General features: G+C 60.4%; 1 protein-coding gene across 4 annotated transcripts in view; it reads left to right on the top strand.

The window, feature by feature from the left end:
• Positions 1-16,480, top strand: part of HDAC7 (histone deacetylase 7) — an 86,273-nt gene extending 69,793 nt beyond the window's left edge. For 3 of the 4 annotated variants that reach the window (XM_084277378.1, XM_084277379.1, XM_084277377.1), the window contains exons 2-25: positions 1,166-1,362; positions 2,851-2,941; positions 4,615-4,726; positions 5,195-5,310; positions 5,435-5,557; positions 6,006-6,115; positions 6,484-6,600; positions 6,817-7,015; positions 7,794-8,002; positions 8,574-8,783; positions 9,563-9,788; positions 10,224-10,357; positions 10,932-11,052; positions 11,271-11,320; positions 12,435-12,542; positions 12,710-12,765; positions 12,950-13,037; positions 13,380-13,499; positions 13,914-14,011; positions 14,123-14,241; positions 14,450-14,583; positions 14,689-14,773; positions 14,993-15,131; positions 15,659-16,480. In XM_084277378.1, coding sequence (XP_084133504.1) covers positions 1,166-1,362; positions 2,851-2,941; positions 4,615-4,726; positions 5,195-5,310; positions 5,435-5,557; positions 6,006-6,115; positions 6,484-6,600; positions 6,817-7,015; positions 7,794-8,002; positions 8,574-8,783; positions 9,563-9,788; positions 10,224-10,357; positions 10,932-11,052; positions 11,271-11,320; positions 12,435-12,542; positions 12,710-12,765; positions 12,950-13,037; positions 13,380-13,499; positions 13,914-14,011; positions 14,123-14,241; positions 14,450-14,583; positions 14,689-14,773; positions 14,993-15,131; positions 15,659-15,704 — 3,008 coding nt within the window. In that variant the 3' untranslated portion in view covers positions 15,705-16,480. The remainder of the gene's footprint in view (positions 1-1,165; positions 1,363-2,850; positions 2,942-4,614; positions 4,727-5,194; positions 5,311-5,434; positions 5,558-6,005; positions 6,116-6,483; positions 6,601-6,816; positions 7,016-7,793; positions 8,003-8,573; positions 8,784-9,562; positions 9,789-10,223; positions 10,358-10,931; positions 11,053-11,270; positions 11,321-12,434; positions 12,543-12,709; positions 12,766-12,949; positions 13,038-13,379; positions 13,500-13,913; positions 14,012-14,122; positions 14,242-14,449; positions 14,584-14,688; positions 14,774-14,992; positions 15,132-15,658) is intronic. The other variant, XM_084277380.1, reaches the window with a different exon arrangement.
• The last annotated feature ends 211 nt before the right edge of the window (positions 16,481-16,691 follow it).

Below are 16,691 nucleotides of genomic sequence, written 5' to 3'. Positions count from 1 at the left end.
AATCTTCCTGCCTGTCCCATGCTGGAATGTCAAAGCCAGCCCCATTTCAGCAGGGCTGTGCACCCCATCACCTTGCCCTGACGTGCACCCACGGTTATCGATCATCCTCGTGCCCTCCTTGGGTGAACTCATTCATACTCATCCCCTTGCAGGGATGCACGGGCCAGGGCAGGAGTTTGCCAGGTATTTTTTCCCCCTTGGAAGAGCTGGGCAAACCCTGCTTTGTGGGCTGGGAACCTGCAGAGATTGCTCCTGGGGTGTTGGAGCCATCACACAGGGCTGCCCGCCGCCGCTGCCGTTGAGGCTGAGGTTTGAACTGCCCAGGGTGTGGCTCCCTGCCTATAAAATAACGTCTGTGTTTGTTGTTTGGCGGCTTTTTTATGCTCTGGAAAATAATTCAGCCTTGGTGCTGCATCCTGCAAGAGCATCCCCCCCTCCTTGCAGTGTCTCTTCAGGCTGAATTCTCTACCCACCTGCCTGTTTCCAGCATCCCCAGTGCTACGACCCCCGTGGCAAAGCCCGATGCTGCCGTGGCCACGGTTCCCTTGTGCCCAGCTGTATCCCAAGTGAGATGCCACAGACCCATTGGGCTTCACTTGGGGTGATGGCTGCTCATCCCCTTTGTGCCTGGGCTCTTTGGAGCATCCCCCCACCCCTCAGAGCTGTGAGCATCCCATGGCTGGGTGGCTGTTCTGTCTGTCGCAGCTGGAGGCGGCTCAGCTCTGCTCTGCAGCACGTGCAAGGATAAATTAAGCAGAGCTTTAGGAGCTTTAGGTGGGTGAAAAATCCCCTGCTGCAGTGGGTGTCCCGACACTCTGGGTAACTGGGACTATTTTAGGTGTTCCCCGTGGGGACGGGGGATTCACCGCCTGGGCAGGGTGGGAGTGTCTGTAAGTCTGCAAAGTGATTCTCAGCCACGTCATCTCAGGGTGGGAGGGTGTCTGCAGCACATGGAGACACTCCAAAGGTATCTAAATCATGGGATTCTTTTGCCCAGGGAATGGGAAAGAGGCTTTTCCAGGAGGTAGATGGTGTGTGGCGAAGCCCTTCTCAATGACAGAGCATCCTCCTTGTGCACGGGGCCCCATCCTGATGCTTTCCCTACCTAATAGGGTGGTCTAAGCTGGACAGGACTGAGCTGTGCCCCTATTTTGTGTCTCAACAGCTGCTGTGAACCCGTGCACCTCCCCACGGGTGCCCCAGACCGTCCCCATGGACCTGCGGATCGGGCAGCGTGTGGTCAAGCCCGGCTCTGACACCACCTTGCTGGCCCTGAAGCACACCCAGCAGCTCCAGCACCAGCTCTTCCTCGCCAGCCTGCACCAGCAGCAAGTGGAGCAGCTCGCCCACCAGCACGTGAGGGTATGGCCACCCTGGGAGGGGGGGGTGGGGACAGACCTGCACCCACTTTTTGGGCAAGGATTGAATTATGTTTTGCCCCCAGAGCACGTAGCTCATGGGGCTGTGAGCGTGTGTCTGCCAGCAGTGCCCTGCCTCAGGGCTGGCTTCACCCCCAGCTCCCGTCTCTGGCAGGGATGGAGAGGAAGAGGCTGGAAATCCCAATGCCAAAAGAACCTTCCCGGGTGAATTCCTTCCTCCCCCTGAGCTGCAGAGTCTGCAGTGCTCGTTAGCCAGCCCGGAGACCTCTCTGACGCAAGGAGGCCGGTTAGGGAGTCAGGTTGGGGGGGAAAGAGGAGGAGGAGGAGGAGGAGAAGGGGGGGGGTTGTTCGTGTCTTACTTTCAGGCCAAACCTCCATCCTGCCAAGGCCAGCAGGAGGGCTGGGGCCTCCTGGGATGTGTGAGGCAGGGAAAATGCTTTCAGCCACATACCATGTGTGCTGAGCGAGGAGCCGGAGCGACTGGACAGGATGCCTGGTGTCTGTGATCCGCCACTGGGCTTGGCCACCGCTGTTCCCCTGCCCCAGAGGCACGGCTTACTCACTTCACAAGCTTACTTTGCTTTTCTGGGAAGCCTTTGCTGAAATTCCTCAGCGTCACCCGGAATAACACCCCTGCCCCTGGATATCCTTGGCCTGCCAGGCTTGTCCATAGCAAGGTTGAGCTTGGATGGTTCCTCTGGAGACCCCAGCTGAGAGCAGGGCGGGCTTTGGAAGGAGGGTGGATTGAAGGAGACCACGTCCTGGGAGTTGGGGCAGAGTTTCCCCCCATCCCAGCCTGTCCCAGTCGCAGGGCAGCTCCATGCTCACAGTGGGAATCGGCTCAGTTGGGATTTCCCTCATCCCATGGCTGCTCATCCTCCTTGGAGCCTCCATCACCCCCACTGGGAAGACACCAGTGTACCCCCTCATCCCAGAACTAAACCTCATCTGCTCCTCTCACATCCTGTGTGCTCTGTGCAGCTCTCAGGGGCTGGCAGAGGCTCACTGGTCCCAGTAACCTTGTCTGGAAGCCCTGGGGGAATCACAGCAAGGCTTTTTTGAGGCTGAGCACCAGCTTGGTCCACACAAAAGGAGTTGGAGATGCTCCTGCTGCCACCTTAGAGGTGGTTTTTTTCCTTTTTCCCCTCTTTTTAGTCAACCATGAAGTTTATTCTTGGTTGTATTACAACATACCCCCGCTACAGCTGTGTCACAACACCATGAAAGGCAGCAAGTTGAAACAGGGTGGTTTGGATTTTACAATGTCCCTGGGGAGAGCGTCTCTGGAGATGAAGATGCATCCGGTTCCCTGTGATGAAACAACTTAACGTGTTCTTGTCAGCCAGGGCTGCCCATCAGGTTCCCAAAAGGGACACCACAGCCTGGTTCAGATGTGCTCCATCACCCTGTCATCATGGCTTGGGCTTGGGTCTGCACTGGGTGAGGTGCTGATGGGACTCTCCTCTTGCAGGTCACCATGGAGTCCCCACACCGTGAAGCTGAGCCCGGGCAACAGGAGCAGGAGCTGCGGCAGATCCTCAACAAGGACAAGAGCAAGAGAAGTAAGAGCCTCAGTGTGCTGCCCAGCATGTGGCACCGGGCACCACGGGGCTGCCCAAGGAGCTGCAGCCCCAAAACCGGGACGCTGGACTCAGGGTGGGAGATGGGAGTGGCTTTAAAGGGAGCTCAGCAGGTGGTTCTGCCCTCATACAGCCTGAGTTCTGCCTTCTCTCCTTCTCTTCCTACGGAGAGAGGCTGAGGGAGCTGGGCTGGGTCAGCCTGGAGAAGAGAAGGCTGTGGGGGGACCTCACTGCAGCCTCCCCATCCCTGAAGGGAGCAGAGGAACAGGAGGGGAATGGGCTTGTTAAAGGGCAGAGACTGGCAGGACAAGGGGCTGGGGTGAAGCTGGAGGAGGGAAGGGTGAGAGGAGAGACTGGGGGGAAGTTCTTTGCAGAGTGGTGAGGGGCTGGAAGGGGCTGCCCAGAGAGGGGGTGGGTGCCCCATCCATCCCTGGGGGTGTCCAAGGCCAGGTTGGCTGGGGCCCTGGGCAACCTTGTGTAGCTCCAGGCGTGGAGGTTGGTGTCCCTGCCTGTGGCAGGGGGGTTGGAGCTCTGTGACCCTTGGGGTCCCTTCCAACCCAGACCTTGCACTCAGCACCTGGCAAGAGATTTATTTGGCCCCAGCCTGGCTGTGGTGTTTGTCCATCACGTCCTTCCCAGCGATGCCACCCACATGGGCACAGCAGATCTCTGTGCCCTCCTTGTGTCATGCCCAACGGCCACCGCAGCGGTGCTGCCCCAGCTGCCAGTGACTTCCCCGGGGCAGTGAATTTACCTCTTGAGCTCGCACAGCCCGGGCTGGAGCACCCGTGGCAGTTGGGAGAGGTTGGTGGGTCCCCCCTAACACCGAGCAGACCCCGTCCGGCTGCGATCTGCCTGCGCCATCTAGTGCCAGTGGCTGCAGGGAGCTGGAGGATGCTCTGATCTTCAGGCATCAGCCCGAATCGGGTGCTCTGCTCCCAACCCAGTGTCTGTGAGTCCATCTGTCCGCCCAGCCTGAGCTCTTGTCGGATGCTGATACGGAATCACAGATTCCAGAGTTGTAGGGGTTGGAAGGGACCCCTCAGAACCCATCGGGTCCAACCCCCTGCCAAAGCAGGGTCCCCAGGACAGGTCTCCTCCCTAGGAGGTGTCCAGATGGGGCTGGAATCTCTCCAGAGAAGGAGACTCCACACCCCCTGGGCAGCCTGTCCCAGGGCTCCCTCACCCTCACTGGGAAGAAGTTGGTGTGGAACTCCCTGTGCTCCAACTTGAGCCCATCGCCCCTTGTCCTGTCCCCACAGCCACTGAGCAGAGGCTGCCCATGTCCCCCTGTGTCCCACCCTTCAGATATTGAGAACCAGTGATCAGATCCCCTCTCAGGGTGGATCAACTTAGACCTGGGCTCTTGGGCTTGGATGAAGCACTCCTGATGCTCAGCAAGGTGCATGCAGGAACATAAGGCTCCTAAGATGACCTGGGAGAGGCTGAAGTGGGACAGGGATGCTTCTCTGACCATCCAGGAAACTGTGGTGTCCTTTCTCTCCCTGAGCCAACTTTGACCTGAGAACAAGCATCTCCACAGGCTTTTCTCAGTGTCCATGTACCTGTAGGGCATCTCCAACCACCCCAGCATTACTCCTGGCTACAGGGACCCTTTAAAGTGCTCTACATGGTCACTGCTGATCTTCCTGCAGGTGCTGTGGCCAGCACGGTGGTGAAGCAGAAGCTGGCTGAGGTCATCCTGAAGAAGCAACAGGCAGCTTTGGAGAGGACCAGCAACCCCAACCCCTCAGCCATGTCATACAGGTAAAGCAAGAGCATCTTCTAGCCTACCCCAAGCTCAGGACCCATAGAAGGTGGCTGTTTGTCTTGGGCAAGATCTTGTTATCTTCTGCTTTAGAGACACTGTTTAGCTGACAGCTGTTGGGTGAGGCAGCTTGGTTTGTGTTAAGTGCTTGTAGGAGGTGGGTGAAGCTCCCACCTTGTTTTCCCCAACCGTGTTGGGACTTTGATGGCTTGTCCCACCACTGACCCAGAAAACCACTGTCAGGTGTCAGGTCTTTTGTCCCAAGACAAGGCAAAACCAGCAGCTGGGCCCCTTCTGTGGGTGCTGGTGGTAGTGGGCAGGACAAGGCTTTCTGGCCACTGGCAGAAGAGCCAACGTGAGCCCAGGAAAGGTGCTGCCCCATGGGCCACCCTTGCGCTTGGTGTCGCCTGGGTGGCACGTGGCTGCCAGCTGGCAAAGGTCTCTTACAAGGTGGCTTCTCCTCGTAGGTCTTTGGAGCCTCTGGATCCTGAGGGCCCTTCCCCTCCTGTGCTCAGCACCTTCCTGTCCCCTGTCCCCAGCACTTCTCTTGACCCCCCAGAGCATTTTCCACTGCGGAAGACAGGTAAGACCTTGGGGATAATGCGACCTCCCTCCCACCGTGGAGGGGTTGCCTGGCCCTTCAAAGCCAGTCCAGCTTCATCTCCATCAGTGGTGGGGCTGGGACTAACTGCCCTGTGTGCCCACAGCATCTGAGCCCAACCTGAAGGTGCGTTGCAAGCCCAGGAAGTGCCTGGACCGACGCAAGAACCCCCTGACGCGGAAGGAGAGCGCTCCCCCTTCGCTGAAGAGGCGGCCGCCCGAGGCCATCGGTGAGGGCTTTGCCTGCATGCTGCTACCTCAGGGCTTTGCAGAGAGCTTGGGGCCAGCCTGGAGCAGCTACAGTCTGCCCAGGATCCTGCACCACATCGTTATCAGTACCCTCCTCCTCCTCCTCCTCCTCCTTCTCCTTCTTCTCCTCGGGGTATGGCCCACGGAGGGAGCTTTCTGCCACGATGACATAGGGATGGATGAGCCAGGGGAGGATGTTGCTGCAGCTGCACCCTGGTCCCAGGCATGGACCTGGTAGGGTCTGAGGCCCTGAGCACGTGCAGCTGGTCAGGATTCCTCCATCTCCACTCTACCCAAGGGAGACTCAGCCCTCAGAGAGCGAGGTGCAGCTGTTAGAGGGAGGGAGGTGCTGTGAAGGGCTGGGACTGGGGGTGTGAACCCCTCTCTGGGTGCTCATGTCCATCTCCACCCTCTCTCTCCCCTGAGCAGACTCCTCCCCGAGCAGTAGCAGCACCCCTGTGTCCGGCTGCAGCTCTCCCAACGACAGCCTCCCCGCCGAGCACGGAGCCCTCCCCGCTGCCTCCAGCATGGCCCACGAGGTGAGTTGAGCTCCACAGCCAGAGGCCTGCTGGGGTTGGGTGCCCTCACTCCCATCCTAGGCTCAGGTGAAGGTAGCTTCCCCCCCCACCCAGGGACCCCAGCCCAGAACCCTGTTGCCCTTGGCCCTGCTCCCCCTGCATGGTTGGGACCTTCTGCCCAGCCCAGCGCTGCTCCTGACATGCTGCCCTCCTCCTCAGTGTGCATTTCTCATCTCCTAGGGTTTCTCCTCTCCCCATGGGTCCCTGGTGCCCCTTCCTCCAGGCATTTCCCCCCCTTCAGGCAGCTGGGGCTCAGCCACCCTCCCTGTCCCACGCTGAGCTCCACTGGCGCCGGAGCAGCAGACTAATGAGTTGTGTGTTTGGTGCAGACGCCCCTGGCCCAGCGCCTGATGATGCAGGAGAGCTCACTGGCCCAGTTTGCCCTGCAGAGTACAGCCTCCCTTCCAGCCATCACGCTGGGATTGCCGGCTACCACTAGCACCAGGGTAGGTAGCCAGGTTGTAGGTGGCCCCAGAACTGGGCAGAGGGTCCCCGTGGGCACAGGGGAAGCCTTTTCCCTCAGGTTTGGGGTTCCTGGGGTGATTCCAGGGGGTGTGCTGGCTCTGAGCAGTCCAAGGTGCTCCTGTGATGGGCACAGTGAGGATACACCACCCCCTTCCATCCCTTCCCTGTGGCTAACCCAGCCCTCCTCCTCTCTGCAGGGAGAGGCAGAGCGTCGCCAGCTCTCCGGCCTGGCACACCGTGTCCCCGTGCTGAACGGACCTGTCCTGGCAGGCACACACTCCCCCATGTTCATACCAGCTGGCTTGGAGCAGCATGAGGCTGGGAGCCCTTTATCCCCTCGGCTCCAGCCCGTCATCATCCTCGAGCCCTCGGTCACCCACGGTCCGCTGGTGGCAGGTAAGGGTTGAGCAGGGTGACAGGCACCGAGCTGTGTCAGTGCTGGCAGGGCTTGGTGTGGAGCCCCATGGAGGGCAGGCAGGCTTTTCTGGCTGCTGGGAAAGCTTTGATTTTTCCATTACTCTGCTGTGAGCTGGGGCCAAGGGAGTGGGGGATGTTGCTCCTGGTTCTGGGGGTGCCAGCCAGCAAGTCCTTGCTGTGGATGAAACCAGGAGCGTGCACACCCCGAGCTCTACAATGCAGAGAGAGATGTAGCTTTGGCTCTTCCCACAGGCTGCCCCTTGCCCTGCCAGGGTCTCTCCTGCCTCTTCCTGGGCACTTGGGCCAGCAGCTTTCCCCACAGACCCTGCACTGAGCAGGGCAGCTCAGACCCCTTGGCTCTAAGCCACCTCATCCACCCCAGCCCCCTGCCAGGTGATGCTCTCTGACTGGAGCAGGAGGAGAACTGGCTCCTCTCTGCCTGTTCCTGGCTCTGATACAGGCAGTGAAAGAAGCTTCTCCTGTTGAGGATGAAGCTTGAAGGGTTGACAAGACCATTGAGGTCAGCCAGACCCCTGTGGGTTGTGTGATGGGGACAGGAGGAGGGGAGCCATGAAGATACAGCCCATCCATCCTCACCTACCAGACCCTGGGCTGGGTCACTGGCATTTTTAGGGCTGGCTGGTGCATGGGCACAGACAGCACTGCTGCTTGCCATGCCCAGCTCCACAGCCTGTAGCATCTGCCCAGCAGACAGTGCCCCCCACCCCTCCTCACCTCTCCTTCCTCTCCCCTGCAGTGCCAGGTCTGGGAACGGTCCCCTTCTCCTTCAGCCCCTCGCTCATCTCCGCAGAGCGCCTGTCGCTCCCCGGCCACCATAAGCCGCTGGGCAGGACCCGCTCGGAGCCCCTGCCCCAGAACCCCAAAGCCATCCAGCAGCAACTGGTGTACCAGCAGCATCACGCCCAGTTCCTGGAGAGGCTCAAGCAGCAGACACACCTGGGCAAGGTGAGTCAGGGAGACCTGGGCACGCAGGAGGCGATGGGAGGCAGGTGCTGGAAGGGTGCAGGATGGCATCCCTTCCTCCTGGGCAGCCAGCCCCCATCTCCAGGGTGCAAGGAGCTGCCTTGCCCAAACCCGTAGCAGCAGGCTGAGGGTGCCTGCTCAGCATCCTTAGCTCCCACATCCACTGTGCTCCCACCCTGCCACCCACCACCTCCTTTTGGTCTGGGTGGTTGCCTGCCTGAGCTCTGTGCTCATTCCCAGAATCACAAGGTTGGAAAAGCCCTTTAAGACCATCAAGTCCAACCAGGGTTAAACCATATCCCTAAGTACACCTCTGTCCCTTGGGGAGAATCACAGAATCACAGAATCTGTGGGGTTGGAAGGGACCTCAAGAGATCATCGGGTCCAACCCCGATGCTCCCCATCCCTAGACAGCAAGGTTGGTGATGCTGGAGCCCGCCCCATTGTTGAAGAACCCAAAAGTTCTGCTTCTCACAGCATGTTTGGAGCCAGGTTTTGATTTCCTGGCTCTTCTCATTCCATCCTTCTCACCCCCTGACCCCTCTGGCCGCAGCGCATGGCTAAATCCAGCGAGAAGCCCCGGCTGCGCCAGATCCCCTCCTCAGAGGACATGGAGGCTGAGGGCTCGGTCCCAGAGCCTGGAGCTGAGAGCAGCGACACAACAAGGGCACGTGTGGAGCCCCCACGGCCGGGGAGCAGCGGGAAGGAGCCCGAGAGGACGCAGAAGATGATGCAGCCCCATGAGGAGTTAGTCTTACAGCAGGTCCGTGAGGGCTGGTGGGGATGGGAGAGCTGTGGGGAGGGGTCTGGGCTGCCCACCTGGAGCAGCTGGTTCCCCACTGCACACAAGGAGCCCGTGAGGAGAAGGGATGACAGCTTCAGTGGCTGTCTCCAGCTGCATAGAGCCCTTGGGGTGGTTTGAAGCCTTCCTAGCTGGCTTGGGAGTGGGCTGGAAGAGGTGGAGCTTCATCTCTCTCCTCAGTTGGGGCTTAGGTGCTTTGAGCACTGGTCCTGTGCAGGCAGCATGCAGAGATCCCAGCCCTGCCATGCAGAGCAGTTCTCCATCCCTTGGTGTCTCCCATGTGAGGCTTTGCACAAAGCCAGCAGGGCTGGGAGCACCTGGAGCCCTGGGAGGATTCAGATCAGACCCTGGGAGCCACCTCCAAAAAGGGGGTGCTGGGTGGGTAAGGAGGTTGTTCCCTCCTCCAGCACTTTGCCAGGACTTTGCAGCCCTGTCATTGGTGTCACCAAGGCTGGGGCATGGTCCCCAGATGGCTTCACCCTTGCAGCAGCAACATACTCTCCTGGCTCACCCATCCCTGCCCAGCACTGCGGGGCTGAGCCAGCAGAGAGCAGCAGATGCTGCACCATGTCTGTCCCAGCTCCTCCAAACCTGCTCCCAGCCCCCCAGCAAGGAGGGGGCTGTTGTATCCAGACCCTGGGAGGGTGCACAATGCAGGGCTTCCCTGGGGTGGGTGATGCTGCTCTCAGCACCCCAGTGCCTTGCTGTGGGTGCTGTGCTCACCTCTCCCTCTCCCCCAGGCCTACCTCTGGGACTCCTACCAGCGTGTGCAGCAGCAGCTCCTCAAGCGACAGCCCTTGGCTGACTCCCCCATGGTCCCCACCATCCACACAGGGCACAGGCCCCTCTCCAGGGCCCAGTCATCTCCTGCCACTGCCACCGTCTCCCTCCCTGCCCAGGACCCAGCCTCCAAGACTCTGTCCCTGCCTGTGCAGGAGCAGCCAGCCAAGCCACACTTCACAACAGGTACGGGGCTGTCACAGCTGGGGACAGGAGCTGGAAGGGAGGTGGGGATGCCCAGGAGCAGCTGAGCATCCATCCTGCTCACTCCCAGCCTCATACATGCTCGGGAGTGCTCTGGCTGGGTGCTGAAAGAGCAGAGCAAGCTTTGAGGGGCCCTTCTCTTTATCTGAGGTGGCTTTTCCAAGCAGGGCTGGTCCCTTGAGCACCATCCTGGTCTGGTGATGCTGGGAAGGTTCAGCTCTCTTGCATATCCAAGGCAGGATTTGCTTCAAGCATGCTGGGACAGAGGCTGCCACAGCCTCAGGGGGCTGTTTCACCCAAACCAAATACTTATGGGCATTTAGGGTCTCAGCCAGCTCCTGGAAAAGAGCTGAATTAGGGTCAGGATGTCCTCAGCCCACCCATCCTGGGGACAGCAGCCTTCCTTGTGCTTTGCAGGACTGGTTTACGACTCGGTGATGCTCAAACACCAGTGTTCCTGTGGTGACAACAGCAACCACCCTGAGCATGCAGGCAGGATCCAGAGCATCTGGTCCCGTCTGCAGGAGAGGGGCCTGCGCAGCCAGTGTGAGGTGAGCTCCAGCAGCCCCAGGGAGCCCACACTCCTGCCTGGGATACTTGCAGGAGTAGCTCTTGTGTGACAGGGTATCCTACTCCCACCTCCATGCTTTTTACTCCCTTCTCAGCCTGTTATCCAGGCCACAAAGACCTTGGGAATGGGGCTTGGACTTGGCTCTTGCTGGCAGTGCTGAGCTGGAGCCACGCTGGCCTGACCATCCCTGGGTTTGGATGGCAGTGGTAGTCTGCTCTGCTGGAAGATGGGAGCAGGGAGAGGTGTGATCCCTTGGGAACAGCCCTTGGGAACAGCAGTGTCATTTCCAGTCTGTTTGAACCCCTGCTCTGGTCTAGCTGGGCTCTGAAGTGGTGATGCCACTGGTGATGCCAGCGGTGCTGGCATTGCCTGCCTGCAGAGGAGGAGGGAGGAGGGGTTGATGCCCTTCAAATCCCATCCAAGAAGCACCATGCTCAGCTTCCCAGCTCCAGTGGCACGAGGTGCAGCTCTACTCAGAGGTGCCCCTTACCCCTGCAAGCTGATGGGAGAGCTCTGGTCCAGAGCAGCTTGGTCACCACCTCTGTCTACCACAGTGTCTCCGGGGTCGCAAGGCCACCCTGGAAGAGCTGCAGTGTGTCCACACCGAGCGCCACGTCTTCCTCTACGGCACCAACCCCCTCAACCGCCTGAAACTGGACAATGGGAAGCTGGCAGGTGAGCCCAGCCCTCACCTGCTGCCCATCCCTGCCCCACACATCCCACTCTGGGGCTCAAAACACCCTTGGGAACCACGCCAAGCAGCTTCTCTGCAGGCTGGTCCTAATTCTGGCCAAGCATCCTGGCCAAACCTCCCTCCTTGGTACCCCCACCCTGTCCCCCACTGCCCCCCAGTTGCTCAGCTCTGAAGTCCTTCCTCTCCCTTCTCTCCACAGGGATCCTGTCGCAGAGGATGTTCGTCATGCTGCCCTGTGGAGGGGTGGGGGTAAGTGCTCCATCTCTGCTCTGGTTTTTGGGGGTTGTTCCTTCCATCTGTCCCCACTGGGAGCCTCCTCATGGGTTTGAGAGGAGAGGGAGCTCCTCAAGTCTTGGGAGCTCCTGAGCTGGGAGTGCTCCATCTGTGGGCAAGATGTCGTGGTGTCAGCGCTCCCTTTATCCCTGGGATGGTCCCAAACATCCCACCCCTGAAAGGAGACCCTTTCCACCCCCTCACTCCGGGGTATCCAGCCCTCAAAAGCCCCTCACAGCCATTTCTGAGAGCCTGGGGTGTTAGAAGGGAGCGGGATGGCCGGAGGAAGCTGAAGCCACGGTCTGCACTGAGGGAGGGGAGCGGTGTGGTGGGGACAGCAGCTTGCCACCTCTCTCCAGACACTTCTGTGGCCTCTCCTTTCACAGCTTGCCACCCTGGTTTCTCTCCATTCACCGCGTTCTCCTCTCTTCCTCTCTCCCCCCCCTGCCTCTGTCCTTCTCTCTCTCTCTTTCAGGGAAGGGTCTCACTCCATGCCTTCCTGCTGCCTCTTCTGGTTCTTCTCCTCTCCTTGCCCCTGCTGCTGGGCACCAGCTCTTCTCAGCCCCGTTTGCATCCACTTTCCCTGCTCTCCCCCTCCCTGCCCTCCTCTCGCCCGTGGCCCGAAGGCTGGGGGGGGAGGGGGGGCTGGAGCTGCCCCTCTCCATGGGCAGAGGGGAGCCTTTGAGTTGCACACATGGAGTTGATCAGAAGAGACTTTGAGTTTTCCGGCCCTTGACGTGATCCTGATCAAACCAAGATGTTTGGTTAAACAATAAAATAAGATAAAGAAGGTAACGAGCGTTTTCTCAGTCACTCCTTCCAGCCCCCCCCCCCCCCCCTCTGGGTGCAGGGTGAGATGGGCTGGGGGCTGGGGCTGACAGTGGGCAGAGGAGCTGCAATCCTGGCCAAGCAGCACCAAGGGAGCCCCCCACAGAGCTGGGGACCCTGCTCAGTTGTGTGTGAGATGGTTCAGCTCCGCGGTGCCCAGCCCTTCCTGAGCAGGGTGGCTGGCAGAGAGCGTGGGTCCCACCACCCAGATGTCCCCCACTGCTGCCTGGTCCCCCATCTGAGCCATCTCCTTGCTTTCCAGGTGGACAGTGACACCATCTGGAACGAGCTGCATTCCTCCAACGCTGCCCGCTGGGCTGCCGGCAGCGTCACCGAGCTGGCCTTCAAGGTGGCTACCAGGGAGCTGAAGGTAGGTGGCCTCAAGCTGGGGGACCCAGAGCAAGAAGGAGGCTCTTGGGGAGGGGGTCACCAGCCAGCACTGGGTGTTCTTGGCAGTCCCTGGCTGTTCCCAGTGGAGAGGGGTGGGTGACACTGGGGACGGCAGCGCTGATCTCTCGCCTTTGTTCTGTCCCTCAGAACGGCTTCGCTGTGGTGCGGCCACCTGGACATCATGCAGATCCCTCCACGGCCATGTAAGGGTCCCTTCCCCAGCAGCAGGGCCTGGGCTGCCACGTGGGAAGCCCCCAGACAGCTCCTTGGCTCGGAGTCACTCCAGATTCACCTCCCCTGGGACCCATCCAGATCCTTCGGGGAGCCGGTGGGGGGTACCCAGGGGGGACCCCACGCCGTTAACCGACTCTGACTCCCTCCTTGCAGGGGATTCTGCTTCTTCAACTCGGTGGCCATTGCTGCCAGGCAGCTGCAGCAGAAAGGGAAACTCAGCAAGATCCTCATTGTGGATTGGGTAAGGTCCCAACGGCCCCCAGCGTGTCCCTGCTCCTCCCCACGCCATCCCCAAGGGTGGGTGTCTGCACCTCCCTCCACCTCTGGTTTGGAGCTAGACCAGAGAGCAGCAAAACCTCCTCCTTGGGGACTGGCTGCCAGGAGTGTGGCTGGGAACCCCCCTGGCATGTGGGGGTGAGGGAGCAGGACCAGATCCCAGGGATGGAGGAACCAAGCCCTGGATCCCAGGGATGGAGGAACCAAGCCCTGGAATGAAGATCCAGTTCCTTTTGGCTCCGTTAGGCGATAAGACCACCCTCAAGGCTGAGCAGAAGAGCAATCTCCCAGTTTCTCTCCCTTTTAGGACGTTCACCATGGCAATGGGACTCAGCAGATCTTCTACAGAGACCCTGATGTCCTCTACATCTCTCTGCATCGTCACGACGATGGCAACTTCTTCCCTGGGAGTGGGGCTGCCGATGAGGTAAAGGGCACCGAGGGGTCGGTGCTCTGCCTGGGGACAACAGCGCTGGGGACAGGCAGGGGAACAGGGTTCAAGCAGAGGGGGGTCCCATGTCTGTACCTCACCCCCACCCCATCCCATCGATGCCCGATCCTGCCCAGTTCACCCAGCAGAGCTGAGGCATCACCCCAGCCTGTAGCCATGGTGACCAAGTGCTGTGAGGGGCTGGGAGACATCGTGGAGCTCCTCAGCAAGCTTTGCCCACCCTCCCACTCCTGGGTGGCACTGGTGGGGGGGGGAAAGGAGGGCTGGGACACCCAGCCCTGTCCCTGCAGAGCCTGGCAGCGATGGAGCCCGCTGGGGATGCATCCCCAAGCACCCCCACAGACCTGGGCCAGCCCATCACCATCACCACTGTCCTTGCTGCCCTCACAGGTTGGCGCTGGCCCCGGTGAGGGATTTAATGTCAACGTAGCCTGGACTGGAGGGCTCGACCCCCCCATGGGCGACCCTGAGTATCTGGCCGCTTTCAGGTGCTGTTCCTTGTGTTTCTGCTCATGTCCTCCCTCCCCCCCAATCCCCCACCCCTCCCCAGTGCTGGCTGAGCCAGCACCTAACCCCTCTCCCTGGGTTCTCCCGTGCAGGACGGTGGTGATGCCCATCGCACACGAGTTCTCCCCCGACCTGGTGCTGGTGTCGGCCGGGTTCGACGCAGCCGACGGGCACCCACCCCCCCTGGGTGGCTACAAAGTCTCTGCCAAATGTGAGGAGGTGGAACTAGTTTGGGTGGCTCCTGATATCCACCCAGGCTCTCCACAGGGAGCTGGGACCCTGCAGCTCTCCACAGGGAGCTGGGACCCTGCAGCTCTCCAGGGAGCCGGGGTTGGGGTCTGGGGTGAGATCTGTGGGGTCACCCCGGTGTTTCGGGCAGGGAGGGTGACACAGTCTCTTGGGCTTTATCCCCTCTCCAGGCTTTGGCTACATGACAAAGCAGCTGATGAGCCTGGCTGGTGGAGCCATCGTCCTTGCATTAGAAGGTGGCCACGACCTCACAGCCATCTGCGACGCGTCCGAAGCTTGTGTGTCAGCCTTGTTGGGCAACGAGGTGAGAGCCGGGCTGGGGTGGTGGCTGTGGGGCTGTACTGATGCTGCAAGCTGGGTGCTGGGCATGGGTCTCTCCTCCTCACCCCCCTGTGCCTTCTTTGGGCAGCTGGACCCTCTGCCAGAGGAAAGCATGAGGCAGAAACCCAACCCCAACGCGGTGCGCTCCTTGGAAGCCGTGCTCCAGGTCCAGAGTGAGTGTTGTTTGCTGGTGTGGAAGGGCCAGACCTCAGTGGTTCATCCCCCTCCCAATAAACCCTGTCACCTCCAAGGGGGTCCTGGGCAAGTGGAGACCTCTAATCATCATCATCATCATCATCACCTCAGGGGAGGGTGATGCCCCACGTGTACACTGCCCGGAGACCTGGGGCACCCCCTTCCCTGGCACCCCCTGACTTTGGCTTCTCCCCCAGGTAAATACTGGGTGGCTGTGCAGCGCTTTGCCTCCAAGCTGGGCTGCTCCTTCCTGGAGGCACAGCACCACGAGGCAGAAGAGGTGGAGACGGTCACAGCCTTGGCCTCCCTCTCGGTGGCCGTGATGGTGGAGAAGAGGTGATGCCCTTAATTCATCCTGGGAGACATGGGTGCCCCTTGGGACATGGCCTTGGTGCTCCATGGCCAGGCTTGCTGCTGGAAGGACAGGGCAGGGCTGGCTTCCAGCAGGTCCTGAGGTGTGGGAGGTGGGAATTACAGCCACCCTTCCCATCCAGAGCTTGGCAGATTTGTCTCCAGCTTTCAGTGTTGGGGGGGTTGGGGTGAGCCCCTGCTCACCCCATGTACAGGACCCCAGTTTGCCTTCTGGGGGGGGTTCAGCGCTGGTCTCATCCCAAACAAGATGGAAATGAGACCAAATCCTCTTCCCTTCCTTGGAGGCTGGAGGTGGGGGGGTGTTCAGCACAGGGTCCCCACCTGCCCACCGCCTTTTCCCATCCTCACCAGGACTCGGCCAGAGTCTCAGTGGAGTGGGAAGCTCTGGGAGCCTGGTTGGGTGGTTCCAGAAAGCCCCTTGATGCCCAGAGGGATGAGTTGGACCACCCAGATCTCCTCCTTGTCTCACCTGTGGGATTTCTCTGTTTCAGGCCACAGGACGAGCCGATGGAGGAAGAGGAGCCCATGAACCAGTGATGAGTGGTGCCGTTCTCTGCTCCCCTGCTCCCAGGACGTGGCTGGACTCTGCTGAGCCCGGTGCTCACCCTTTGCTCCTGGCTTCCCATTTGCCACATCATCCTCACTCCCTGAGTCACGGTCCTGGAAGGGACCTGGACCTTTGGCTCTCCCAGAAGTGATGCTGGGACGCATCCTCCTGCTCGGGACCGATGGAACTCCCTCTGCCTTGGGACCTACACCGTGCCTGAGATCAGTCCCCAACCTTTTGGGACCTGAACCACCCCCTTGCCCCCCAGGGACGTGTGTGGGAGGCCTCTCCCCCCTCATCCTCTGGCTGCAGCTGGGTGCAGACCTGCCCTTCTCCTGGGATTTTCCTCACCCTTGGGGAAGGGGGTGGGTGTTGGGATGGACGTTGTGGCCGTGCTGTGGGTGGATAGAGCCACCCTTGGGACTGCACCCAGAGCTCCTCACCCCTGGGGAAGCCGTGCCTTTGAGAAGCAGCCCCCAGTTTCACTCAGGAGGGACAAGGCTCTCCCTCTGCATCCTCTCCCAGAGCCTTCCCAGCTCCTCTGGCACGAGGTGGGAGCCAGCGTGGCAGCACCCCGGGGGGTGTGAAGGGCCCGGAGAGCCGCGGATGCTGCGCCGGTGCCCCCGCTGCTGCCGGGGAGGAGCGAGGGCTTGGAGTGTCTGCAGTGCCCAGGCTCACACCCAGGGGACATCCTAACCACTAACCAGAGCGGGACCCTCTGGTGCCGGGGCTCTGATTTGCACTATATACAATTGACGTGTGCTAATGTGAACCTCACAGACTCTTCTTTCATGGGGATTTTGGGAACAGACACAACCTCTCTTCCTGTGGACCTTCACCCAGCTGCCTCCAGCCCCGTTCAGCACCCTGCTGACCTGAGGATCTCTATGGCTGTAGCCCCTCTGTAACCTGCCCAGGGCCCCCTCCAGCACCCCCATGGGCTCCTCTTCTCCATCTGAGATGAACTCCAGCCCTGT

This window comes from Gallinula chloropus, assembly GCF_964237585.1.
Source record: "Gallinula chloropus genome assembly, chromosome: 31".
NCBI classification, from domain to species: Eukaryota; Metazoa; Chordata; class Aves; order Gruiformes; family Rallidae; genus Gallinula; species Gallinula chloropus.
This window is presented reverse-complemented; position numbering and strand designations above follow the sequence as displayed.